The sequence below is a fragment of the Rattus rattus genome, chromosome 1, assembly GCF_011064425.1.
Source record: "Rattus rattus isolate New Zealand chromosome 1, Rrattus_CSIRO_v1, whole genome shotgun sequence".
In the NCBI taxonomy this organism is placed as follows: Eukaryota; Metazoa; Chordata; class Mammalia; order Rodentia; family Muridae; genus Rattus; species Rattus rattus.
The window spans coordinates 185,801,161-185,828,844 of NC_046154.1; the positions used below are offsets into that span (position 1 = coordinate 185,801,161).

Here is a 27,684-nt window from a genome sequence, read left to right on the forward strand (position 1 = left end):
ACACACACACACACACACACACACACACACACACAAACACACCAAGAAGACTTAGGACTCAGAGACGAATGTTATGAAAACTGATATCTTAAATAATATAGTTTCTTCACATAAAGAAAACCCAGTACTCTAGTAATCTCTTCTTTTTCCTATTTAGGTTTCATTCTGTGAGTTTGATGTTAATTGTTTGACATATACTGTGATCATCTGATTCAAAACAAGACAGTAACATGTACACCACTGCGCATGCATCAAATTGAAACATTCATAAAGCAATATAAAAGCATGATCAAATTTATATCTATGTGAATAAGGGATAATTCAATAGCTAATTTTACTTCATACATTTAAGTCAGTCATATTTTATGCCACATTCACTTCTCTTCCTTATTTTATTTTTACCCTTTCAATTTTCAGATCCCTGATGGTCCAGTCGATCTGAATGTCCTCCATAAGCTTTGTAATTACTATGTCTCCAAAGACTGTCACTGGCTTGTTGTCCTCTGGCCAATACTGATGGCATCTGATCTGCATCCAGAGAAAATCAGCAGTCATGAGCCGTTGTAACGCTGTTCCTTACAATCGTCAATGCTACTAAGTCAAGGCTGCATAATACACAGATTTATTTGATCACCTACACACGGCACTAGCTAGAATATTCACACATATTAACATAATCATAAAACAGCACATTGTTGAAGATATATCATATAACTCACCCGTCCTTTCTCAAAACACTGTGTGAGCATTACTAATGTTTTTGTTCTGGTTTCCCAAACCATTCTCCAAAAATCTCCGACTGTCCCTGGCAATGGGCCTTGGGTAGCAATAAACTCATTTGGACATAAGTATCCCTAGAAGGATATAATTCCACACAGCATCATTATTTATATCCAAGTAGCACAATTTTACTTTTGAGCAATACTAGAAATATGTTAGTTGTAAAATGACTTGATTACTTAAAAATATTATTTACCTTTGAATGGTGAAAAATCTTAAATATTCCAACATTTGAATATGAGCTAGCAACCCCCAATCTAATGTAGTGCTAGGCTTTTGAGAATAGACTGCCTACAGGGCATTAGTAAACAGATGAATGAAATAATGTCTCCAGAGGATTAAGAGGAAGATTATAGATAAGGGAATCGGTATGGAAAGTCAGTCACTTGAATTGACTATATTAAATTTGAATTATTAGATATTCAAGGTGAAATGTCACACAACTAGGCATCCATAGTTGGGGGTAAGGAAGACGTTCCAAGTAGACGATAATATGACGTAAAGTCATCTGAATGGATGAGAGCATCGGGAATGTGAGTTCAGGAGGAGACGGAAAACTCAAGGATTATGATCTTGGCCCTTTCCATTCGAAAGCTTGCGGACCAAAGGTGATGAGAGACAATTGGTGTGCAACAGATGAGAGTCAGAACTTCCTTAAGTGCTGACGTTAGTACAAGTTTCCCGAGTAGTTAGCCAGTGATCTCATGAACAGTGGGGTTTTGTTGTTTTTGTTTGTTTGTTTGTTTGTTTGTTTGAGCCTCCTTGGCATCAAGCACACTTTGAGTAGTCTGGATAGCTATGGAAGAAGAAGAATGGAAGGTGAGCACACAGTGGAAGACTGGGGTGCGAACGGAGCACAGCCCTACCGGGAACATTGGTTATAACGGTGTGGGTGTGTCAACCCTGCACTTGAGGTGTGGAGGCAGGAGGATCAGGAGTTACCTCAGTTACCCAGTGAGTTCCAGGTCCTCCTAATATACTGGAAACACTGTTTCCAAAAAAAGAGAGGTGGATAGGAAGGCTGGAAAGATGTCTCAACAGTTAAGAGAGCGTTTTAATCTTCCATAGTGCCTGACTGTAGTTTCTAACACCCACCTCAGACTTCTCACGAGCACCTACGCCTCAAGCTCCAAGCTATTCTCCGCCCCTGCTGGCTGCCACGGGCAGCCACCCCAACACAGGCATGCATATAAGTATCTATGGACATACAATTAAAAAGTTCAAAAATGTCTATAGAATGAACATGGAAATAATGAGAAAGTTCTAATATGATATTTCTTTTGTAAGATGAAGGGGGTCACAGTATGCTTGATGTCTCAAAGAATAACATTAGTGGGGCGGACCGAAGAAAGAAAATTCTCAGCCTATGCTCTTAGAGATGAGGGATGGGCTAATTAGAGACTAGGACAGTTTATCTCGACCCTGGAAAAAGGAACGAGTCTATAGATGCGGGTGAAGATCCGCTGGCAGGCGGCCGTTTCATTGTGCCCATTGAATCGGTGAGATTGCACAAGCGTCTGATTCAGGTGGAACGTGGGGCAGGCTTTGGAGCTGAGAAAAAGAAGGAAATAATCCTGAGAGCAGGGACTTGAATGGGTTAGGGCATGATTGAAAGCCTCTGGTTAGTAAATCCGAGTTTAAAGTGGAGTGGGCATGACTATTTCCTCAATCCTATGTAGTGGAATTGAAAATTCACACGGAGTTTTCTATAAACAAGATGGGATATCTATCAAGTATACAGACTGAGAGTAGAAAAAACTTCATTAAAGAGATAGAAGATGGAAGGAACAAAACAATGGAATCTGATGTATAAACTTCGGAAGAAGGTGAAGTGTTGGTTGGAATGGAAAAGACTGAAATCCCTAAAAGATTTATGGGTTAGAGGTTACAGTAGAGAGGGGGAACTGTCAAGTTCCAGTGAGCTGGGAAGAAAGATTTGGAAGACCGTGGAGAGGCTGCACTGCAGGTCGTGAACGGGTCTGTGCTGTGAACATTGCAATGATGTCAACCAGAGGGCAAGCCATGGGAGAGAACAAGAAAATAATGAGTGTGGCAGTAAATCAACATTCAAAATGGATTTTGACATCACCAAGAGTCAGGGCAGAGGTAGTGTTGGGAGAGCATCAGTAACCGTGAGGTTAAATCTAAGGATCTTAGAGGTAGCAGTTAAAACAAAAAGAGAAGCGGATAGTGTGTACTATCCTTGATATCATGCACTCAAATTGGTAGATTCACTGAGAAGGGAGAGACTTAGGCAGTGAGGAAGGAGGCAGCTTTCTCCTTTATGTTTAGTGACTGTGAGAGAGGATGTGTGAGTTAGGTTTGGAAGGAGGCATCTTTAGCGGGAATGAGGATGGATACTAATTAATATTACACACCGTGAACTATACTCCATCCTGTCAAAGCTCAATCACAAATACATAAAAATGTTATCATCACTTTCAAAGTTTTAGCAAGTATTTACAAAAAGAAAGCCACACTAAACTGCCCACATTTTACTGGATGGTAAATCTGCTTTGTCTGCCATGTTTTCGTTGTTGGTCTTTCTTTTTACTTTTGCTGTTTCTTTTTCTTTTTGTCAAAGAGCAGACTTAATTAATTTTTTTTCAAAAAAATGTGTTACAGTGGGCAAAGGTCTGTTGTGGGCGCTCCATGAAGGTGTTCTGATCACCTCTCTCACTCCGGGGATGAGTTTTCAATGTATACGTCTTACTTTTTAATTCTCTATTGACACACCAAATATACAGCCCCACTTGCTCTTAGCTTTTCAGATAGAGAAGACAAGCTCCCCCTTTTTTTGGTTAAGGCAACTCAGTTAAGGAATGCTAAGGAGATGCGAAATGCTGCCCAATGGGGAATGCTGGTGACAGGTCCTTCGTATTTTATTAGCGTTGCAGAAACATGCTGCTTCTTTTTACTACTTTAGCTGCTAGTTTTAAGAACTGGCATATAAACTTCACTTCCTCTGAGAAGAGACCTATTAGCTAGAAAGCTTTCCCCGAACTGGAATACACGGTTTAACTGGTTTTAACAATGTATAATAATTGGGAAAAATAAAGTCAAAGTTCGGTCTGTGGCTCAGGATTCATCATCATCATTGACTGTACGTGGTAGGTTTCATGGCTGCCCTTGAGTTAGTTCCTAAGATCTGCCTGGGGTTACTAACCAAGACGTATAAAGGGGACTGTAAGCAAACACCCACTGCAGCAGAAGTAACGTGCCTTCATTAGGTGCTTCTGATGTGATTAGGTGCTTGCCCACATTAACTTCTTTAAACCTGCAGCAGCCTTTAGCAAAGTGTTTTTAAAGATTCATTCCTGTAATTATTTCCATCCCTAATGTCCCCTCCAGTCCTGGCCCCTTCTTGCTGAGTTCTTTCCCCCTTCCTCCTCCCCTTCACCTCTGAGAGGATATTCCGACCTCCCCTCACCCCGGGTATCCTCCTTCCCTGGGGCATTAAGTCTCTGTCGGATTAGGCACACCCTCTCCCACTGAGGCCAGAGAAGGCAGTCCTCAGTTACATATGTACTTGGAGGGCCATGGTACCAGCCCGTGTTTGCTCTTTGGTTGGTGGCTCAGTCTCTGGGAGCTCCCAGGAGTCCAGGTTAGGTGACACTGTGAGTCTTCCTTTGTGGTTGTCCTTTTTGTTCCTAATTTATAAATACAGAATTTCGGAGTGCCTAGGGTCACAGACATAGAAGGACAGAGAAAGAAGGCCCACCCAATTCTGAAGTCCATGTGCAACACTCCTACCTACGTTGTTAGAAGAATCTGTTTGCTCACTGTATGCTAAGTCCTAGACATTGTAGAACATGTCAAAAAGGAATTTAACTATTGCCAACAAAGTGATATTTCCTTTTTCAATTCCAAATTCACAATTATTTAATCCCTCTTAGTAACTCCAAACATATGATGCTACTGTTAACAATACACACAAATGCAAATGTGGGTTCAAAGCTGTGGAGAGAGCATTCCTGGTTTCCATGACTGGCAGCAGACCCTTCCTATTGTCCATAGAGTCTCATTTTACCATTGTTCCCACTGAACTGTTTCTAGATATATTGGTACAATTAGCTGCCTGGGAGGCTGCAACCTCTCATCGCCTTCTGTTCTCACAGTCCACCCTTTATCAAAATTTTATGACCTGTCACTAAGTCCTAGAAAAGGAAACACAATTTTCCAGCCTGTTTCAGGACAGAGGAACCTGGGTATGTACTGTTACGTGAGTTCAGTGATAGATCCTGGTTTTAAATAACTCCTAAATGTCACCTGTTCCTCCCTTTCCTTTCCTGGAGCTTGCTTTTCTTCACATAGACAAATTATTTTGCTACCTTTAGTCCTTTTCCCTTGGCTCCCAGATCCAAAGAACTGACATTAAAGCTACTCTGGCCTCTGTCTCTTACTCTTCAGGATGATTCATCATCTCTCCCCCATAGAACAACAATATCAACCAACGAGATCCCCCAGAACTCCCAGGGACTAAACCACCAACCAAAGAGTACACATGGAGGGACCCATGGCTCCAGCCGCACATGTAGCAGAGGATGGCCTTGTCTGGTATCAAGGGGATAAGAGGCCCTTGGTCCTGTGAAGGCTCAATGCCCCAGTGTAAGGGAATGCCAGGGTATGGAGGTAGGAGTGAGTGGGTTGGTGGAGGAGCACCCTCATAGAAGCAGAGGGAGGGGGAATGGGATAGGGGGTTTCTGGAGGGGAAACTAGGAAAGGGGATAACATTTGAAATGTAAATAAATTTAAAAAAAGAAAATATAAAAATAATTCTGAAGTGTCACATGTTTTCTGAGGTAAAGGAAGCCCCAATTTGGAGGTAGAGAAGTGAAAAAATATCATGGTATCATTGCTAGGCATTTTCCCTTTGTCCCTGGCATCTCCAGTAAAGGATGTTTTCCTGACAAGTATTAGCAATGCAATACACTTGCACAATACACATGCAAGCCTGCTTTCCCACGAACTTCCCTCACCTGTTCCAGCTTGCTACGTAAGTCACAGGAATTCTGTTTCAGGATTTCATATATTTTAACCTTTCTATAACAGAATACATGTTCCAATAAACTAGGCTTCCTATTTAAGTAAAAGATTGCTTAAACCATCTTTTCTTAAGATATGCATTTGTTTTACATATGTAAATATTTTGTCTGAATGCATATAAATGCACAATGTGCATGCCTGGTGCCCTCCCATCTCAGAGGAGACTGTCAGATTGTTGTGAGCCACCATGTGCGTGCTGGAACAGAGCCTGAGTCTTCTGCAAGGACCACAGGTGCTCTTCACCACTGAGCCATACTTGAAACCATCTTATCCCGGGTTAATACTTGTCTATTGACAACTGTAATATTTAGAGAGAACATTAGCATTTCATAAATATTACTTTGTTATGTCATCTGTATGTGTCTGTCATGCTTAGTAGAACTCCCTGGTTTCCTGTGGGGCAGTGGGCCCCTTCCACAGCCCGCCCCCCCACAGTTTCCTTTTTTATACTTTTCTTTTGAATTCAAACTAGATTCTTCTCTCATACAACACATCCCAATCGCAATCTTCCCTTCCTCCATTCCTGCCAGCTCTGCCCCCGGAACTTCCCATCCACTCCTCCTCCATTTCAGAAAGGAGCAGGCCTCCAAGAGACAACAACCAAATATGACAGAGAAAGATACAAACATACAAAGCAGAAGGCCTCATTCAGAGGCTATACAAGGCAACCCAATAAGAGGAAAAGATTCCTAAGAATATGCAAAAGAGTCAGAGATACACCTCTTTTAGAAGTTCCACAAAAACACCAAGCTAACAGCCATAACATATGCACAGATGACCTGGGACAGAGTCGTGCAGGCCTCTGCTTGTCACTTTAATCTCTGTGAGCCTACCTTATGTCCTCCTATTCCAACATTGTCCCATATTTGAAATAACATTATGGAAAATGAGGTATTGATTTGAATCTATTTATTGGCAAGTTGAAAATAACATGACAACTTAGCTTTGTCCTACTCTATAACATTGAAAGACATTTGATCACTAAAAACAGTGGTTAGATTTAAAAATCTAGCTGTCTAGGTATTATTGCATAAGGTGAGACCTCAGCAGGCTATAGGGCTCAGTATACAGTTGAAATCAATAAGCATAACATTTCAGTATACTATTTAGAGAAGTTCATATCACAAGGACTCAATCATTTGATAAATGAATAAAACCTTACAATGGTATATTCACATGGTCATTTGAGTAGAGACCTAAAGGTCTTACATCTTATCTAGTGAATGAAATCCATATCTTCTCTGGGCCTTCCCTTAAATGCTATGTAGAGAAGTCTTTACTCCTCCATTATTTAGTCCCTTGACAGTAAGACCCAATATATGATTGTAAATTTAGAGTTAATATTGACCAGTAAGGAATTACTATATAACCTACACATACACCACTTCACAAAAGCTTAGACACAAAAATTATAGTACAGTTATGTTTGATGTAAGAAAATGAACGATCATGGAAGAACCTTGAATAAATTGAAATAAATCAAAGGAAAACATCTAAGAATAGGAAGATACTATAAAACTGGAGAGTGTGGGGAACAGTGGAACTCTTCCAGTATCTGTGGGCTCATGAGAGAATGATGATTGATACCATCATGTCAACTGAAGCCAGTAGGAAAAAGCATAAAGGGACTACCTCGAAATCGCATAACAGAGTTGTTTAGAGATGAAGTCATCTCCCTTGGGAGAAAATTAATGAATTGAGCCTGGAGATACTAACAATTAACTTCCAATGGTATTCAGAAAACATTCCGAGGTGAACCTCTCATTAAAGGACCAAATGTGTTCTTCCCACTCTCAAAGGGTAAGAATGCACCAGCCAAGCTGAGGTCCTTATTAAATAGAGATTTCTGCGTATCCAGCCTGGTGAAGACTATTGACTGTAAAAATACCATTGTAAGAAAAAGGGACAGAGGACAAACTGGCTTCATTCTGTTTTCGGTCTGACTCCGTAGGAATTTATCACCCCTGATATGCAAGAGACTACACAGGGTGCATCACAATTGTCTTTATGTTGATCCACTTGTGTCTATGGAGGCTACACAGAATATACACATTACATCATTCCTTTGATGGACTCGATGTCTCAAAGGGAAAGGTACATAGCAAGTTTCTACACTCTATGAGCACGGCTGTCAGTTTGACTGATATTCCATTGACAAAGAGATTAGCTGACCTTTTTGTTCGGAGAGTATATTAACAAAGCATGTAAAATGGTGCAAAGATGGGGTATGGTAAGAGGGAGAAATCTTCTGCCTGCTCAAACCAGTGAAATAAATAATCAAAAGCCTGTATATTGCCATCTCTGAAATAATATGTGCATCAGGTTGCTATTGGGAAAACATCATTTTCCATTCCATAGTGTTTTAATGAATTTTCTCTCCTAAGGATCTGAATTTTTTAGTGTTTATCGTCTATCAGAACATCTTATCTATGAAAATAGTAACTCACAGAGACATAGCTGGCATTAATGTAATCCGATCCCGGGAGGCTTACGTCGGCTATCAGCTTTACTCTGTTATTATTGTCTGAGGGGAAAATAAGAAATCATAATTGGGTTTCCAAATTCCCAAGACCTTTATACTATGAAAGGAATATAAAAGTTCACAATCTAGTAATCCCAACTTATATATGAGTGTGACATTTAAAAAAATTCCCTCAGGTCCCAATGTTTTTATTATACAAAAATATCAATTAATAAGATCGTGGATATACTTATAAAATTCCTACACATATTATTATAAAATTAACTATAAATGTGCCACATTCTCTAATCAGAAACTTGTTTTTATTTGCTTAATTTTCTACACAATCATAAATATATTTAGTTTGTGTTCTTAAGAAGACATACAGTATTTAATTATGACTTAAACAGATCCTACTTGTAATTCAAAATTCTGAACAACATCATAAAGCTGATAACATAGCTAGAAAACTGGAGTCATACAATACAATGCCAGGAATAAAGTTCCCAAACCTGCAGGTACAGGAACATCCTCTGTATCTTGAAAGACACAATCTTTTTATATTTTCCCTTTAAACATTGTATGCTAAGGCTAGAAGCATATTTTTGTCATATACAGTAAAATTTTCTTAGGTGACCAATTGTCACTGATGTAACAGTTCATTTAATATTTATTGTTGTATAACCAAATTTTGATTTTTTAAAAAAAATTTAGGGCTTCTGGATTTCATGTTATTTATTTCCTGTGTTCATATTTTTTACAAGTTCCCCTGAAACTTGAATGAATTTTTCTAATTTACATTTCAGTATTTTGGTGTTTCTTGTACTCAGATTTCTTGCTTTTAAGGAAGCAAAGTGTAGGTTTATCTTTTATTATTTATTATAGTACTATTTAACAATATTCCATTCATTTCTCTTTGATTTAAAATATTATATCATATGCTAGGTTATCCATCTATTAAGGTCCAGTTTTAAACCATTTGTTCTCTCCCATTGTTTGCCTATTCTTTCTTTCATATAACATTTCTAGCTATTTTTCTTCAGACTATTTTAAAGAAATATCATTACCAAGTAGCTACTCTGTGCCAAGTGATGCTTTTCAGAAAGGAGTTCCAGAAATTTTCTTGGGGATTTCTACCAAGTTAATTTTATACCTGTAAAGTCTACTGATAACTTTAAACACAGGAATCTCAAAATATCTTTGACCGGATGATTCCGAGGTTTGGGCTGGCTTGTGCAGCTAAGGGACCTGTACATGCTTCGTCTTTGACAGGCTCTGGCTTATGAGCAATTGGATAAGAAAATAAGTAAGGCTTTGTTGTCTCCATGGACGAAAATTAAGTAGAGAATCGGGTGTGAATTTTTACACAGTCTTGAGTAAACCACTTAACTTCTCTGGTTGTTACTGGCCTCCACTGTATGGTGCAGTTATCATATTTCTGCAAATCATTTATGTGTCAGTGAGACTGAGCTTTTTATGATTTGTCTAATGGCATTGTGGCTAGCCTTGTACTTAGGGAAGGGAAGCCATTGGGCTGCAACTCACTTGATACAATTGTTTATAATGAACTGAGCTAATAGCATGCTAAATTTTTTCTCATGGTATTTGGATATTAAGGTCACAGTGTCCTGTCAGACAGAGATTTGGAAATAACATCTGCAAGTATTTGCTGCTAATTCTAGTATCCCAAAGCCCTGTAAACTAATATCTTCCAAAAGGCACTGTGATATTTGAAATTCTCTTTCTGACATTACTCAGGGGAAAAAACAACACTACTCCAAGTGGGCTCAAGTAAAACTCTAGTGACATATATTCATTCACTGCAAGGAAAGACACATTTTTCCAGTTTTATATTTTGTGTGTAAGCCCAAAGGCAACACATAACCACAAAATCTTGTTTGCTCGCCTAGTATTTATGTAACTGTCTCTGGGTGGGCTTGTGTGTGAAGATATGCTGTCCTTCCTTCAGACATGGCTATGACATTACAAATGGACTTCTAGCTCTAGTGAGGGAAGGGGAATTCAGTGCCCCAGGAGGTATCATGGTCTTATCCACCCAGAAAGTTATCAGGACTTAGGAGGGAATGATCTATTGATTACACACCATGAGGGCTGAATGCTTTCTGTGTTCTAGTATTGGATAAGGTGATTTAAGTGATTCTTTTACCTAATCTTCTAATGGCCTTAGGAGGAACAGACCAACAAATGGTTCGTTGGTGGTCACAAGAGAGAGACAGCCACAAAACACAATTATATCTCCAGAAGTTTTATTATTTTTATCTTAGCCTCAGTATGGAGGCTTGAGACATTTATAATCCTTGTTGTTTTGAGGTTGAACGTTTAGTACCATCAACCACTCTTGTCCCCTCTCATCACAAAAGTAATATGGATATGGACTGAATTTTCTTTAAGTCAAAATGGGAATAATTAACCAAGGTCTCATTCCAAATGAATGAAACAATTGAAATTAAGAAGTCAAATTTCCGTACTTTAAGTTTAAAACCTCTTAGAGATTAGTTAGACTTACTTAAGTTACATGTGTTGACACATTGCAAATCATTCCCAGTTGTATAAGGCAACTAGAACTAAATGTTAATGAAATCATGGTAGTGGCCTTTTGATAGGAATATAATGTTTATTTACAATGAATGCTACTTCGATAAGTATGTTGCAAGTAGTCTGGAAGAAACAGTGCAAATTCATCTAGCAGCATGGGCGTGCCCACTTAAACTTAGTTCAAGTTAATTTTTTTTTAAAGTTAGAAGGAAAAGCATGCTGAGAAAGGTTGTGACTTCAGACTATCAGTCACATTCTTATATTTGTCACCCCATGGTTTTCTCATCTTGCTGCTGAAGTCATTCCTTATGATTCCTTCTGTTACAGAAAGAATCTCCAGGAGTTAATGCTGTTTGTCCTTCTTTCTAGTCTACTTCCTGGGCACTGCAAGGTTCTGTGGAACATAACCTCTGGGACCACAATCCTGTAAATCTGGTTGCCTTTGTGGATAATTTATTCTCCAGGACCAGCTTGTGTTCTGTTTCTTCTGATTTAAATTATTTGTGCTATTATCGTCTCCTCTAAATTAGCACTTTTAAAGACCTGTAGAAATGTCCTTAATATGTTTATTTGTTTGTTTGTCTGTTTGTTTATTGTTTGCTTATGCGTGGTTGGTAATCTATCAATGAACCATAGTCCTAGTTCTTTGTAAAAACCATTTAGAAATCAAGGCAGGGTCTGACTACGTTGCTTGGGTCTATCTCGAATTCCTTAGGTAGAGAAGAATGTTCTTGAACTTTCAGTGTGCGTGCTCAAGCCTCCCAGTTACTTGAGATTACAAGGCTGTATCACCCCGTGTCCCAATATGTATTGGAACAAAGTTTCAGAGCATCAAAATTCTCAATTTTTTTAAATATAAAATGCATTGGATTAGAATTCCATCTACTGGGGGACATTCATTGAAAGACCAAAACAGACATATTAGTAATACAGGGATGGATATCAAATCTGCCTCTACAAGCCATCCTTAATATTTAAAACAATAACACTGCTTGTTTGCTTGGATTGAAAGTGGAGTTGTCCTATAGCAAGGTGCACCTCTGCTTCTCTGCAGAAAAGAATTCCAGTCAACAGACATCGACTCTGATCATCAACTAGTATTTTGCAAGGCATTTTTTATGTTCCATAAGACTACTGTTCTCTTAAGGAAAGTTAATACTCAAAGCTAAGTGTTAATTTCCCCTGTTTGAGACATGTTCTCTAGGAAGATGTTAAAAGGGTTAGATTACAAAGCTAAAAAGCAGCTCGATCTACAGTTTCTTGCACCTGCGTCAATGAAACTTGGGTGAACAAACTGCAAACCATGTAAATTAAGTTCAGTAATTAAGAACAAAGCAAACGTGATACAACTTGAAAGTCACCATTAATGAAGTGTATTATTGTATTTCAATTAATGTGTAGGAAAACATTAAATAAATGCAAACCATTAACATGGTCGCCATTTTTGAATACTTCATAGACTATAAATGAGAATTGCACATACATGGTTTTATGTTCGGAAAGCGATTCTTTGCTCTGTTCCAAGGGAGATCAGCATCAGTTGAGGAGAGATCTTGAAGAAATTTTGGTAATTCCTGTGGGGGGAAAAAGCATTGCAAAGTTTAACCGTGGAAAATATGAAATTCTGCCCATTAAAACACAATTCCTTATCTGAACCCTTCATTTGTTTGGTTTGTGTACCTGTGTGTGCTCATACATGTGTGTGCATCTACATCTTACAGGATAGAGGGCAACCTTTGCTGTAACTTTTTCAGGTTCCATAGGCCAATTTTATTTTACTAAAATTCTTTAAATAAGCATCTCTCATAAAACTGAAGCTTGCAAGACTGAGGCTAGTCTGGTCAGCTAGCCTCGGGGTCCTCTCTCTGCCCACTATCCCAAGGTCGGGATTATAAATACCTGCTACCATAGGCAGCTTTTTATAAGTTCTAGGTATCCACTTCAGGTTTTGATGCTTGCGAGGACAGTCTACTGAGCTATTATTTCAACCATATTTTTTTTAATTTATTTTTAATTTTGTGTATTTGGTACTGGGTATTGAATCCTGAGCCTTATGCTTAGCATGTAATTTCTATTGCAGAGATAGTCTCACAGGCCACATTTTTAAAATTTTTAATTAAAAATTCCTATCATAGATGTAGGAACAAGGTCAAATGAATAGTAAAGATTTTCCATAAATGTCACTGTAACTATTCTGAATGATTTTGGTCAGCTAGACTACGACTTTCCTTTGAGATAACTTCATTGAACTCCAGAGAGCACATGCTACCCATGGCTTCATCAGGTGCACACAACTGTTCTTTAATATGTTAATACCCTTTTAGAGGGAAGAAGGGAGTTGAATGATTTATTTTTTGTTTTTTCTCCCCAGACAGTGTGATTTCATGCCTATTAATTGGCACAACCCTGGTCAGTTTGAGACAATGTCAAAGGTCAATACTGCACTCAGTTGGCCTTGTTAAATTGATAATGGAATGCGAAGGTGCGATTTAGAATGATCAGACACAGAGGAAGGGTCAGGGAGATCTACTTTTGACATTTGAGAGAAAAACGCTGCACTCTATTTTTGCTCTTTCTCATGCAAACATCTTTAAGGGGGCTGGGGTGAGAACTTGTGTTGACGATTTTGTTGGGCCAATGATAACCACTCATGAGACTATTTCAGGTTATGTAAAGAAATTAAACCATGCTTTTCCATTTTAATGTGACTACAAATTATTTTTTTATTCAAGAATTCTCCTCTCTCTATTCTTCTAAGAATAAAAAAGTCTGAACAGTTGCTTTCACATCAGGGGCAAGGTAGGGTATAAACAACAAGGCTCAAAAAATGGTAACAAAGTTAAGAGACCCCCAAGTAACTTCCTTGTGTCAAGATTTTAGAAGCACAAAAAGAGACAAGAGGAAGACAGACGTGTTTGAAATTGACTTGAAAATGATACAGTTTGGAATTATTCCACGTACAATTTCCTATTTATAGTTTCAAGAGAGTCTGGCTGTGTAAACCAACACTCTGTTACCAGGCTGCTAGTTTGAATAGCATCATGATACTGGGTGGTCTTATTCCAATTAGAGCATAGAACCTTGGTGGGCTTCCCTAGGTAGTTCTTTCTGCTCCTGTATGATGTCTTCTCGTGGGAACAAAATGAACCGATTGCTTGGCCTCCCAGTGCCTTTCATTTATTCTCCCTCCCTGGAATACTTCCTCCTTATCTTCTCATTAGAATTCGGCTCATGCTACTGTTCATCTTAGACATCACAACTTTCATTAGTCTTTCCTAACGAGCATTTAGCGTTGATCCCTGCATCTTTAACACACATCTCAATCATGACACAGTTGTCCTGTTTAAAACACGTCTCACCGCTCCAATTCTTACTCTAATCTGAATTTATACAGGGTGGAGATTATCAGTCTATAACTGATGTTTGGGCCAAGCACTTTTCGCGCATTCAATGCGTACCGATTTTAGTATTCTCAATTCAGGGAGGCAGATATTATCTTTTCCCAAATGAAGACGTTGTCGTGCAGAGCGATTAGGTAATTTGTCTAAAGTCATTTAGCTTGTAAATGCTAACCTGATGAATACCAACGTTTCAAGCATTGTTTGCCATAGTATATAAACCTTAATAAATAACAAAAAGGTATGAAAATACAACACGTTCTAAAAGATTAGTCAACTTTGTGCATCTAATACATGTTTATTATATATGATAATTTTGATTAAAAATTTAATAAAGTGTTAGGATAAGAAAGACTTGGGTTGGTTTTCTTGTTTGTTTGTATATTTGTTTTTACAGAAGAACAACGTGGCCTCTCAAAAAAAATTAAGCTAGAACTTTTCTTAATACATAAAAATATATTTGCTAAAACATCTATCTATTTACTTGGGCATAAATAATTTGACTATATTTGATCCTATTCTAGAAAAATTACACTTTTTCTGGTGAAAAATTGAAATTTCTTTCTGTGCAAAAGCTGAGGGAACTTCACGGTTGCGTTGGTTTGGGAAGTCCCGTCCAGCATTACTTAAGAAGCATAACCAACTAGCAGCAGGACATCCATTCATCTTCTCACAGTTTTTGTTATTATTCCCTGAGAAACTGAAACTTTATAATCCTGAATCACTTAAGCCAATTGTGTGATTCCTTGTTTCAGGAGTTCACACACTAAGAAATTTATGAAAAAAAGAAATCAACAACAACGTAGAAATAGACTTCTGGATACAATATAAAACATACTTTGTTTCACAATGTAAAATAACCATGCTATCTAGATAAGGTACTAGGAGCCATAAAATAGATTGCAGATCTAAGTTTTATGTCTCTACGTGGTTTCAATTTTAGTGATATGCTATACACAAATAATTGATAAGATATATCAAAAGAAACGTGATAAAATTGTTAATAGGTGAAATTATTTTCAACTTTAAAATAATTTAAACAATGAGGTCTTAGCTTTATATATCTCCATGTGAGATCAAGCATTCGTTTCATAATAAATTAGAAATAGACATTATTGAGTGCAGACATTACTTATCTGTACTGTGATGGGATCAGAAGTAGTAGTAATATTTGCAGTGTCTTTGTATGTCAAACTCTGGTCCCTGATCATTTTATACCATGAATGTACACTAGCTAGCAGTCATTATAGTGAAGAGTCAATGTATTTATGTGGAATCACGTGTCTAAACCTAATACAATCATTTTAATATAAAACTACATTTCCAGCACCATCTAAATGCAAACTAATGAATCCATCACTGTGGATTTGCACCTCCATTAGAGTGCATGAGCAGGGAGCTCAGGCCAGGCTGCCATCTCGGGGAGACCTGAAGAAGACCACCTTGTCCTAACACAGTAGGTGAATACTCTGATCAGGTTGCCACAAAGGCCACCCAGGGTAACATTACTATCTAAACAATCAACCTGGTAATTGGGTATTGATTATCAAGGCCAGAATCCTTCATGGCCTCGCATGCTTAAAATGGACATGAAATGTGACACAGGAAACTACCGGAGGTCCTGCAATGTTGTGACAACTGCTGGCAACATACCGAAAATTCCTCTTGAAACTTTAGGTTGCTGTTTGTGCAAAGCTCTTCAACGTGTTGCAGGAAGGATTTCTTGCTTATTGGCCTCCAAGCAAAGAAAGGCATTAAATGGAACCACGTTAGCTTGTATTCTTTCTCTTAAGAGAAAACTCGGGCACTGACTACAAGGTTAACACTTAAGCAACTGTAAAACACCCCTGCCACACAGTCCTTTAAAGTCACCCTGTCCTGTTTACAAAAGGAGTTCTCCCTCTTTAAGTTCACTTTCTTTACGTTCATCGTAGAAAATTCTTTCAATTTTTTTTTCCGGTGACTTTAAAGGAAAGATCGAGCATTTTAATGAACAAAAGTTTTCAAGTAAATGTGAGGGCATGAAGTTATCATTGACTCCTAAAAGCACATTAATACTTCTTTGTCATACAGAAGAATGTTACACATTACAAGGTTTTAGAAGATATAAAATATTGCAGTGACCTCATTCTCATAATGATATGGCTTTTAAGCCCCCAAGGAGTTTAAATATCCCCATATTACTTCCCAAGCTAAAATACAGACATGCAGGCTTCACCCCAGAGAGAGAGAAAGCCTTTCTCCAGTTACCATGTAATTAGTCATGCTTTTATGATTTATATCCAGCTTAAAGGTCTTTCCAACAAACGTACAGAGAAAGAGAGACACATATTAAAAGTCACTGAGTCAGTGAATGTAAAGTTGATATTCAAAAGAAGGGGGGAAAAGGTTCACAAACTTACTTGATGGATTTCCTATAACTAAGTAACCTGCAACAGAGACCGTGTTAGATGTATTGTGAGTGAGAGTAGACAACTCATCCTGAAAGAGTTCTAGATTAAAATCAGAAAATTGTAGCAGAATCGACAATGCATAAGTACATTGTGGTTTCAACTAGCATGCATTTGCTAATTTCATTCTTTAAAAAAAAACACGTTAATTGAGACTATTTTAGCTTCTCCTTCCAGTTATAAAGGTAACGTTGTAATTTAAGATGCTGCATTAAAAGCAGGCCACCTTTAAATATATTGCCTAGAATGAAGAGTTAATACAGACTCAAGGAATATTTTCTTTATTTATAAAGAATGTGGAATAGGGAACGGAAATTGTTCAAAATGGCATCATATTGCCCAAGTTTTGTTTCATGACTGAATTTGAGTTAAAATACAGCCATAATAAATCACACTCATTTCAGCTACTTTATGTACATTTCTGTGATTATGTATACTTTGTGGACATTTACATCATTGACAACATTATACTCTGAAACATGAAATATTTTAACAGATAAATAGATAAGGTACAACACATTTAGAGATATGTTCCCTGTCAAAACATCATGCACAACAAATTTTCACAGCAAAAAGCACAAAAGGCACAAATATATACACAAACAAAATGCACAAGTGTGTGTGGGGGGGCCTTTTCAAGGTTTTACATTTTTGATAATATTACAAATTATTTACAATAACCTTCAAGGAGAAGTATTTCTTGGAATAAATGCTTTCGAAACCATGGATGCATGAAACAAAGCCATCGGATTGAAGAACAATCAAGACATGACAAATGTTTTGGAAATGATCATCAAGATGCGTGTCCAATGGAGAAAAGTTGAAACGAAAAAACATATCTTAGGGCAAAAAAGATTGAATGGAACTTGTCGGGGAGAAGCAGCGGGTATGATGAAGCTGGATATTAGAGTTCAAAGTCAGTGGTGGGTGTACCAAAGAGGAAATAGCTTCCTACTTTCTCGGAATGTAAGCTGGTAGGTCATGCTAACATCAACCTAGCATCAACTGTGGTGGAGACAAGACTGCTAACACTGAGCAGAGGCTTGCTGGGGAAACTGAGGTACTGACCACAGCAGCCTGAAGTGATCTCAAGAAGACAATAGAGAGCTTCTTACCATAACTTCATGGATCCAGAAGTGGATGAGTGGGTTGTTAAGTCAGAAAAACTTTGGTTTGGGGGATGTGAAACAGAAGATCTGAAAATGTGAGGCACTGGAGGTCAGAGACATTGTAACACATGTAGTAGAGACAGGTGCAGTAACCAGTGTCTGCTGAAGATGCCTACGGTCAGCAAAGACCAGCAAGAAAAACAGACAGCGACAAGTATGGCTCAGGCCATCTACATCCCCTAGACTATGGCTGGTAAAACCTTCCATGCTGCCCTGTTCTTTAAAAAAGAATCACAAAAGGGAAATATGTTAGGCAAGGGAAATCTTGCTTACCCACACTTGAGGAATGGCTGACGTCTTTGTTTGAGACATTCGTTTTCCTGCTACTACATGGAAATGGGAATCTTGACTTGAGTGTCGAGGACAGATTCTTTACCAGGAAGATGCAGGATTATTAGGGCTGTACTAGAGAAATTTATTTTTCTTGGAAAATTGAATTGTGAGTCGGATGCTACTTTCTTAGGAATTCATGAACAAGGCATTAAGGACATCAGTGCATGCTTGCACACTCTCAACGATAAGAAATGTGAATAATCAGAAAACATACATAAGCAAGCTCTGGCCAAAAAAAATGTAATATTATTCACATGCTTGCTCCTTCATTAATAAACTCTGTCCTCCACTTACAACTTATAAATGAGGAAAATATTATTTTTCTAAGGCCATTTTTCTCAGTAAAAAATTAGAAATTTGCTCTAATTTTACTCCTTTTCTGCATGACACATTTTTCTGTAGATTCTAAATTTAAATGTCAACTATCTATTAAATTGTTAGATGTTTGTGCACTCTTGCCTCATCTTAAAATGTTCTTACTGACTTTAAATATTGCTCCATTAACAGCTATGCTCTCTTGAGCAGTGTCTGTCCCCCTCCTCCTCCTCTTCCTCTTCCTCCTCCTCCTCCTCCTCCTCCTCCTCCTCTTCCTCCTTCTCTTTGGTTTTTTTTTTGAGACAGGGTTTTTCTGTCTAGCCCTGGCTGTCCCTGGAACTCACTCTGCAGACCAGGCCCCTTTTGAACTCAGAGCCTGCCTCTGCCTGTCCAGTGCTAAGATTAAGGGTGTGAGCCACCACCACTGAGTGAGTAGTTTTTGAAATGTTTTGATCATGACCACAGATCCTCTGCGCATGCGCGTTCTCTGCTCCTCGTAGTTTTTCTAAGCACGCTCTATCTTACCTCTACATGCTTTAGTCACAAGTAAGTTCTACTTGTTTCTTAATACCCTATCCAACAGTTAACTCCCAATAGACCTCAGTTAAGGGCACAGGTTAGAAAATAGCATCTTATTTCTTTGCAATCTGATTTTCAAGAATAAATAACTTTGCACTGTGTGCTACTGTTCAGGTCATGCATGCATTTATATTCATACGTGCTTGACGGTTCAGACAGGACTAACACGCAGCTTACTTTATAACGTTTACAGCCTTATTTATAACGATAGTGATGAACCCAATTTTAGATATAAAAATATGAGAGACTTCAGCCACACTCAAAGCAAGTGAGAAAGGCTCTAGCTGTTGTGGGATGATATCAGAAGTGAATGTATTTTCTCACTCTGTTCTTAGGAAACTGAATTTTCAGGAGGTCATAAACCAACACTTGAAATGGGTGCCGTGATTAGATTTGCCAATAACAAATAGTCAATTCTAAATAAAGCCCCTATCTTTTTATATTATGTCTCCTAACATTAAAACCTAGCAACTGCAGGACTCAGAGAAAGTTAGGAATCGATCAACAAAATCACGTTTGCCTTCTCAAGTGGAGAGCAAAGGAACTTCTCAGCTGTGGTGGCCTACACCTCTCATGGCTGAAGCAGGGGATGGCTGGTATCCTTCTCTAGCCCCAGAAGTAGAAGGAAGGGGAGGGAGGTGGATGGTAGACCCTGGTTTGGCTTTAGTTTCCTTTCTATCATTCACTTTATCTAACCTCAATAAACTTTTTGTAATTTTTTCCCACAATTACCTTGATGGAACATAAGAAACCAGGCTTCTAGAGTTCTAATATTTTGGAGGTAATTTTAGTCTACGCTTATGCCACAATTATGTATAAATCAAAACTTTGAAATCTTTCACATAGACAACTGAAATAGGGAAGATATTTTAGAATAGGTAGCCCGACTATCTTATACGGAAATCCGAGTTCTCCCTCCTGGTTGCGTGTATACTGCTCACACCAGTACTATTTCATTCTTGGGTGCTGGATGGCTGAATTTCTACTTTAGGTGCTATTTGCACCCAAGATAAACATTTTCTTTCTTGTCAAGATCCTGAACGGTTATTTCTACTAGGAAATATTAATTTGGCAAATGTATGGTTAGAACAGAAGAAAGAGTGGTTGTCCAGTCCTTACAAGGCTGGGAGTAGGTGTTTTCCTTTTTATCATATTGATAACGAGGCAAGAATGTGCAAATTCCAATAATATTAATCCAGAAGCAACAGTTTCAAATAAAGTAATCTGCGGGGGCATCCACACTCAAGTGGAAATTTTCTTTTAATTACAAATTTTAAAACTTTAAAAAACAGTAGAACTCATTTTTTCGTTGGGACAGTACTCATATTCTCTTCTGGTAGTGAAGGTCACTGCCAAATTATAGTCCGTTGCTTAGTGGATAATCAAGTTTGCAATTGGCCTGATTTCTGTAAGATTACTGGCCACTTTTCAATCTAGACGGCTAAATACATTATTACATAAATCTTTTCATTACATTCATTCTGTCTTAAATCCGATGCCTTTTGGTAGAAAGAGTATTATTTCACAGTTGAGCTCATTTCTTCAAAGTCTATCAAAAACTTAAATTCTGCTCAGATTACTCTACAGACCCAGAGAGGAACCATTTATTTATGTTGGCAGTGGTGATGAAAGACCATATTGTCAGGGACTCAGCTCTCCCCAAAGGCCAATTAGTTGAACTCTACAGGGCACCAACACAGAATCTTCATAGAGATAAGTATCCAATGGGAGTAGAGAAACCGCTCAAATCAGCATAACCTGTGGCACAGGGCAAACTGAAAAAGCTTGTTTTCTCTCCTTAAACTTCTGAGTATGGTTAAAATTTAAAAAACAATAATAATGAATTATTGCTTTGACATAGTACAGTGATTGTACAACAGAACGTGTCCTAGCTATTCAAGTAATGAATCTGAATAATCTCTCCAGGAAAATATATAAACTAAATTCTCTAAGATTTGGGAAATGCCAAGTTCTTGAGAACTCTTTAAGTTTTTTTAAAAATAAGTTTCTACTTGATGTATTTCACCATCTCTAGTTAACCCAGGGTTTTATCTGCCTCTTTGATTAAATTCTGTTGCTTGTCCCAAGAAACATCAGTCATATTTTAGATATTACTTAATTTCCCTACTTAGGCTAATGTTGCTAATCTGTTTTGGGCTTTAAAACAGTGCTCCAGGGCTCCTCCAAATCCCTTTTCACCCTTTTGTTCAATCAACCTGTAATTGTTTTGTGGGTCTCAATGTAAATTAAAAATACCCTAAGCATTGGCTGTTATAGCATCCCATGTAAGGAAAACACAGCCTCCATGAGGGAACAATCAATGCCTGGTTGCTATTCCTTGTTTAGGCTTCTAGAGGAGATAAGAAGGCTGCATTCACAGAGCTGCTAGCCAGAGGAGGTGAAACTCCCTGTGTGGCAGGCATCACATTTTCCTTGTTCCATGGCCTCTCCACATTAGCGCATTTGAAAACAAATTCTTGACAGATGTTTTATTTCACTAACTGTGGGCACAGATTATTTATCTCAAGAGCAACTAGACAGAAGCAGAGGGTAGCAAGAAAGACTGTAGACAGCTGTGTGAAGAGGTGGGGGAGCGCCCTCCGCGCAGACGTAATAGAGAGAAGGCAGGCGGCCTCACGGGCTGTACAGGAAATCGTCTGGCCTTAGCTATCTGCGAGGGTTGCAGGTGAGCAACGGAAGTGCCGTGTGAGATCTTAGGAAGCACCGAGGAAATCATGTGTAGAGCGGATCTGCTAGCATCATATATGGAAACGAAGGAGTTATAGGAAAACTGATTCACCCAAAATCTGAAGTTCAGCTCTTTCAAGGGCAGGCTTCAGTCTTGTTCCATTCTGGGAGAACCCTTGTGGTACTAATTCTAATTACATGAAGGGGAAACTGCAATAAAATTACTCTACTTTAAGATGATGGCAGCCAGTGAATCTACAGTTCCCAGAGGTCAGCTTTTAATGCTGGTTGGAAATGGCTATTTTATGTGTGGTCAATGAAATCATTGATCTAAGAACATCTTATACTACAGACGTTATACCATTAGGGCAAGTCTCTGAAAATATAATATTTCATAAAATTTCTATTTCTATCCATGTTAACTTGCTTCCTAAAGCTAAAATAAAACAAGGTTAGTTATGATCCCAAATTTTCAAGAGTGCCTAGAATTGAAAAGGCCTATCCTCTTTTACTTTAATCATAGTGAATATTATATATTATAAAGTAGAGTTGTAGGTGTCCTGGCCTCCCCTTGCCTTATGGTTTATAGAAACTAAACCTCTTTAATAGGTTGTGATTTTGAAATCAAGCCTTTTCATCCTCTGATTCCAACCATACTCTTCAGCTCTAGGCACTTATTGTATCTAGACCTCTAACTTAACCACGGACCATCTCGGCTATCATTAATAATGTTATTAGTAACTTCATGCTGCTCTACTTGTGCCAGGACACAAAAGGGATTACCAAGCATTAGGAGAGTCCCTGGAAGTGAATGAGGCTGGTTATTTAACAGGTCAAGACAGAAATGAATGTTTCATAAACTGTAGTCAGAGAACAGAGGACAGGAAAAGCCATTGCCTTGGTCCTTACAGATTGACACCTCCACTTGGAGACATCCTCTCCATCATCAGAGGGAAACTTCTACTCTTGTGTCATAGAGATATGAGAACACAATAAGAAGCCATGGAGAAATCTAAATGTCAACCCAATTTACCATCCAAACTATCCCCACGTAAGAACACAGCACATTCTCATGACATGCACATTGTAAGCCAATGTGCATTTGGGTAAGAATTTTACCATAGCAACAGCATGCAGTCTTAGAACACAACAAAAGAAGGAAGCATTTTCCCTTTTGGCCTTGGAGAGAATGGCATATTAGGCAACAAAATGCTCAATATCACATATTCTTTAAAATATACAGCACACCACCTGGCAAAATGAAAATAATCACAGCAGAGCTCCGCATTACCACACAACTTACTGGATGACAAAAATCTCCTTGCGTCTAAAGAAAAATGAAGAGTATCTGGAAGTAAAGATTCGTTATTAATTTAGTGCACAGTACCACATTGTTTATATTTGCTGCTATGGGAACATAGGCAGTGGTTATTTTGCAGTTCATTCTAGTTGCGAGGCGTTGTATTATGGACTCAGATATTTTTTGACACTGTTTATGAAGATATCTTAAATTTAGAACAGAAATAAAGAGAATGATCAGGGTCTGTCAAGCAATCATGGTAATTAACATGGAAACCATTTTGCTTTTAGTTTCTTGCGTCCATTACTGTTGTTTTATTTGGAAACAATGTCTCTCTATGCAGCTCTGGCCCACCTGGAATGCACTGTGCAGACCAAATTAGCTTCCAGTTCGGAAATCTGTCTGCCCTTGCCTCCTTGATCCTAGGATTAAATAAAGGCTTACACCACAACACCCAGCAGATACTTAATTCAGAATAAAAACCGCACTTGTACAGTTTCTTAGTTTCTGCAAGTTCTTCCCACGCTAAAATGGTCCATATAAAAATAATAACTATTATGTTATTAACCTCTACATATGAACATAGAGTGGAATAATTTGTCGTTTTACAAATAACAGCCACAATGCTAAGTGTACTTTGAGATATAGCTTATAAAGCATATTCATAAAATTATAACATTTATTAAATTAATTTTCCGGTAATGGAGTTGGGTCTATAGTTTTAGATACATGGATAAGCCCTATTTGACCAGCTCTTTGTTCAGAACTCTTTCCTGTCTTCCCCCCTCCTGTCCCCCACCCCCATCCCACCCCTCACCTCTTGCTGCTGTCTAGAGACAAGATCTCAGTAAGTAAGCTGAACAAACTGGCCTTGGTTTCTGACCAAGGACACAAAAACATTTTTAGCACATCCCTTAAAGTTCTCATGGGATCAATGAATACTAATTCATATATTTTGCTTCCTTAAGAAAAAAAAGTGGGCAATGTGGGAGAATGGATCCTCAAACTCTTTGTGACTCTTAGGGTGGAGAAAATTAAATAACAAATGTTTATATAATAAGATGGGTTTTAAGACATAAGTGCACAGTAAAAAGGACAAGTGTTAAATAATTTCATAATATAAACCCACAACCCTTCTGCATTATACAGTTCTAAGTCCTTTGACCTGGGTTTTGTCAACCACATAACTCTTAAAATTAACGCTTGTCACCATTGACTAGACACTCTCTACTGTTTTCTCCTTTGGATAGGTGAAGTGGTAGAGCACTGAAGGTAGTTGTAAGCTCACTTTAACATGACAGACAATGCTGGCAGTTTGGGAGGATGCACAACCTGGGTAGAAAGCCCATGTGAATTGGGTAGCTTTCTAGAAAACTGAGTTCATTTCCTACAGATCATAAAACTTGGGACAAGGCACCCAGCAACCGGGGAGAAAACCCAATCACTTTGACTTTTCATTTCCAAAATTAAACTTTCATGTCTGACTTGGAACGCACGCAGATCATGAAACACATCAAAGACTATGAAGGTTTTTAGCACTTCACTGATGACCAGCCCCATCTAAATATATCTAATGCACTAATAATTTTCAGATATTACTTTTCTACCTTGGATTCATGTATTAGTGACTTTACAAACAGAAAAAAAAAAAAAAACATTTAATGGTTTTTCTGAATCAAATCCAGCAAATTTTGTTTATTATGCACCCTTGGTATTATAACCTTTTTTTTTTGTATTGTTTCAGGATAGATGGGGATCAACTCCAGGAATGGATAAAAGAGTAGAGAGGAAGAGAAAGAAGGTAACTACAGAAGTTAAGCTGTATCACAAGGGAAGACTTTATAATACGAACTCTAGAGTTTACACACAAATAGGAAAGTGAAAAGAAGGGAAATTAATACTTTCAATTTCATTATTATTAGAACAATGATTTTCTGTGATGCAGAAATAAAATATATCTAAAATATTATTTTGCTCTTATAGGTTTTAATGGATAATGTGATGTGTAGATAAAATAACATGAAATCAATAAAGAGACACAGCCAAAGATGACCACCCTTGAATTATTAATACTACTTAATAAAGATCTGGTAGAGACTTGGCCCATATTTCTATGACTCAAAACCTCTCTGTAGCTGCCAAGAGAGTCATTACCAGAATAAAAGGTTAAAAGGAAAACCATAGTTTTCCGGCTGTGTTGAACGTTATGACTGGTTATGGTCTGAAACACACTGTTTAGGAGAGCAACTTCAGCACAGAAGTTCACAGTCAGTAAAGTGATCTCAGTAACGTCTTCTCTATGGTTAACATTTTTGTGTTGTCTATGGTTAACATTTTAAATTCTGATTTACCGTATTAACTTCTAAAGATCTGGTTACTGAGAATTTTTGAGAGCTCAGTAAAGGTGGCTCAAAACAAAATAAAAAAAAAGAGGTCATAAAGAATTGTTATGAACTTTCTGTAATTCACTCCAGGGTGGCAGAATTCTACTACATTTTTCCAGGACTTCAAATTGATGAGATATCTGTTAATCCCGCATAAACATTCAGAAAGAGCATGGCTGGACTGGCCCTGTGGAAGAGACACAGGAAGTGAGAAAAGAATGCAGAAAGGAAGAGCCAACCACTGAACTCTAGGTGGTCCACAGGGGAAGAGCAGACATTTCCACTGTAGAGCACGAGCCCTTAGAGGACAAGGAGGTGAGCTGGGGTGTTGATGCTGTAGTGTTCCCATGATAGTGTTTATTGTGGAGGTTCCGCTGGGAACCTATTGTTCTCTTACCTATAGTTTTGCTTATGTAAAACAAACAAAAATCCTAACTGTATACTAGGTATTATAGAGTGCTACATATAAGCTTCTAAAGTTTCATTCTTTGTGGATAAAAGGAGATTGCATTCGGATACAAACAGCAATCCATGTCTAAACGTTAAGATGTTATCTCACAAGCAAATGCCCTTACGATGAAGTGATATTGAATAATTTTCATTTCCAAGGGTTTGGGAGAACCTCCCTAGTCAGCACATCTTCTAGACAGGAGAACAATAAGGAAGCAGATCATTAAAGAAAGGCCAACTTTGATAGTTAGTAACCACGACTTATTTTCGATGTTTAAGATTTTAATGCCATCTTGTAAAATAATTACAACTTTCAAAATGTCAGCAGGGTTTTGCCAGAGCCTTGCAACAACAACATGACAGCTTTTATTAAAAATTTGGGGAATTATATCAAACAAGTTTTTAAAACATGCTAATACTGTGAACGGTGTAGATGCTTTTTAAAATATGAAGACTTATCATTGTTTTAAAAGTACTTAAAAGGTCAAGTACTTTGATATGATGTCCCTCACTCAGCCCACACATAGCTACTTCTCTTGCTAAAGATAATATGCTTTTATTTTGCATAGTTTCTAAGGCCTAAATAGGTTCAGAAATTTAAATCCCATATACAGTTTTGACATTTATGTCATTTTAAGGAACTGTGAACAAAACTCTCACAAATGATAAAAACATCATCAAACTTCTAGAAGTAAATTAAATAGACTTCTATAACTACTTGCAAACATTTTCAGAAAAATCCACCTTGTATTCTATGTATTCTATGAGAATTAGGAAACAAAATGTTAAAGGTTTAATGAGTAAAAATAATGCTTCTCAGGGAAAAAAGAAATAAGTCTTGTTTGAGTATCCAAGTCCGAGCTCGGTTCATTACTGAACCCAAAATGTTAGGAAGATTAAGTGAGTCTGTGCGAGCAGCGAGAAGTGTGTAGAAGACGGAGGTTACCCTTTGAAAGAAGATCTCTGTGACCTGTGTAAACTGGAACCCCACAAACACTTCCAACAAGCATAGGTCAGGAGAGGGTCATGGTTCCAGGCCCTCTGAACCTCTGCTTGCCCAGAGGAGTGTGCTCACCGCGTTAATCTCTCATCCTTCAGTTCCAAGTCTGCCACCGTGATGAGCTGATCCAGCTTGAATTTAGTGTCGATAATCTCTGCGTCCCGGGGAGAGTACGTACCACCTTCCTTCTGTTTCTGTCTAATTCTGAAACGAGGGCAGTGCAGTCAGTGCGGGCATGATCATAAAAGCAGGGTAGACGAAGGCGCCGCTTTTCTTTTGTTTCTTCAAGTAAAGTCATTTACACAAATATTTCTTTCATTGGATGTGACCTGCCCCTCCTCCCTTTAACTGTTCCCTCATTTTATCACAAAGAGAAAAGGAAATGGAAATTGCTGAGGAATCTGAATATCGGTCTTAAAAATCAATGTGTCATTGTTTCTTATAATGGAATACTTAAATATGGAAATTGGTTTTTTAAATTGCCTCATTTGATTTTTATGGAAATATGAGATGTAAAATATTATCTCTCTTTTATGATCAGAAAACTCAGGGTTAGGTTCAAAATTGGTTAATTCAACCCTGAAAGCCTAACTACTACTACTACTACCACCACTACTACTACTACTACTACTACTACTACTACTACTACTACTACTACTAATAATAATAATAATAATAATAACACATTATTTGGAGACAGCTTTTTGTAGTTCTGGCTGCTCTGCAACTCTCTATTTAATCCCTGCTGGTCTTGAACTCATAGAAATCCTGTCTC

The 27,684-nt window shown here is 38.0% G+C and overlaps 1 protein-coding gene across 1 annotated transcript in view; it reads right to left on the bottom strand.

The window, feature by feature from the left end:
- Ptprq (protein tyrosine phosphatase receptor type Q) overlaps positions 1 to 27,684 on the bottom strand; it is a 178,257-nt gene that overhangs the window by 7,835 nt on the left and 142,738 nt on the right. Inside the window, exons 35-41 of the mRNA XM_032890794.1 lie at positions 26,985 to 27,113; positions 16,644 to 16,670; positions 15,895 to 15,976; positions 12,327 to 12,417; positions 8,274 to 8,350; positions 720 to 854; positions 403 to 528 (exon numbers count right to left, since the gene is read on the bottom strand). Coding sequence (XP_032746685.1) covers positions 403 to 528; positions 720 to 854; positions 8,274 to 8,350; positions 12,327 to 12,417; positions 15,895 to 15,976; positions 16,644 to 16,670; positions 26,985 to 27,113 — 667 coding nt within the window. The remainder of the gene's footprint in view (positions 1 to 402; positions 529 to 719; positions 855 to 8,273; positions 8,351 to 12,326; positions 12,418 to 15,894; positions 15,977 to 16,643; positions 16,671 to 26,984; positions 27,114 to 27,684) is intronic.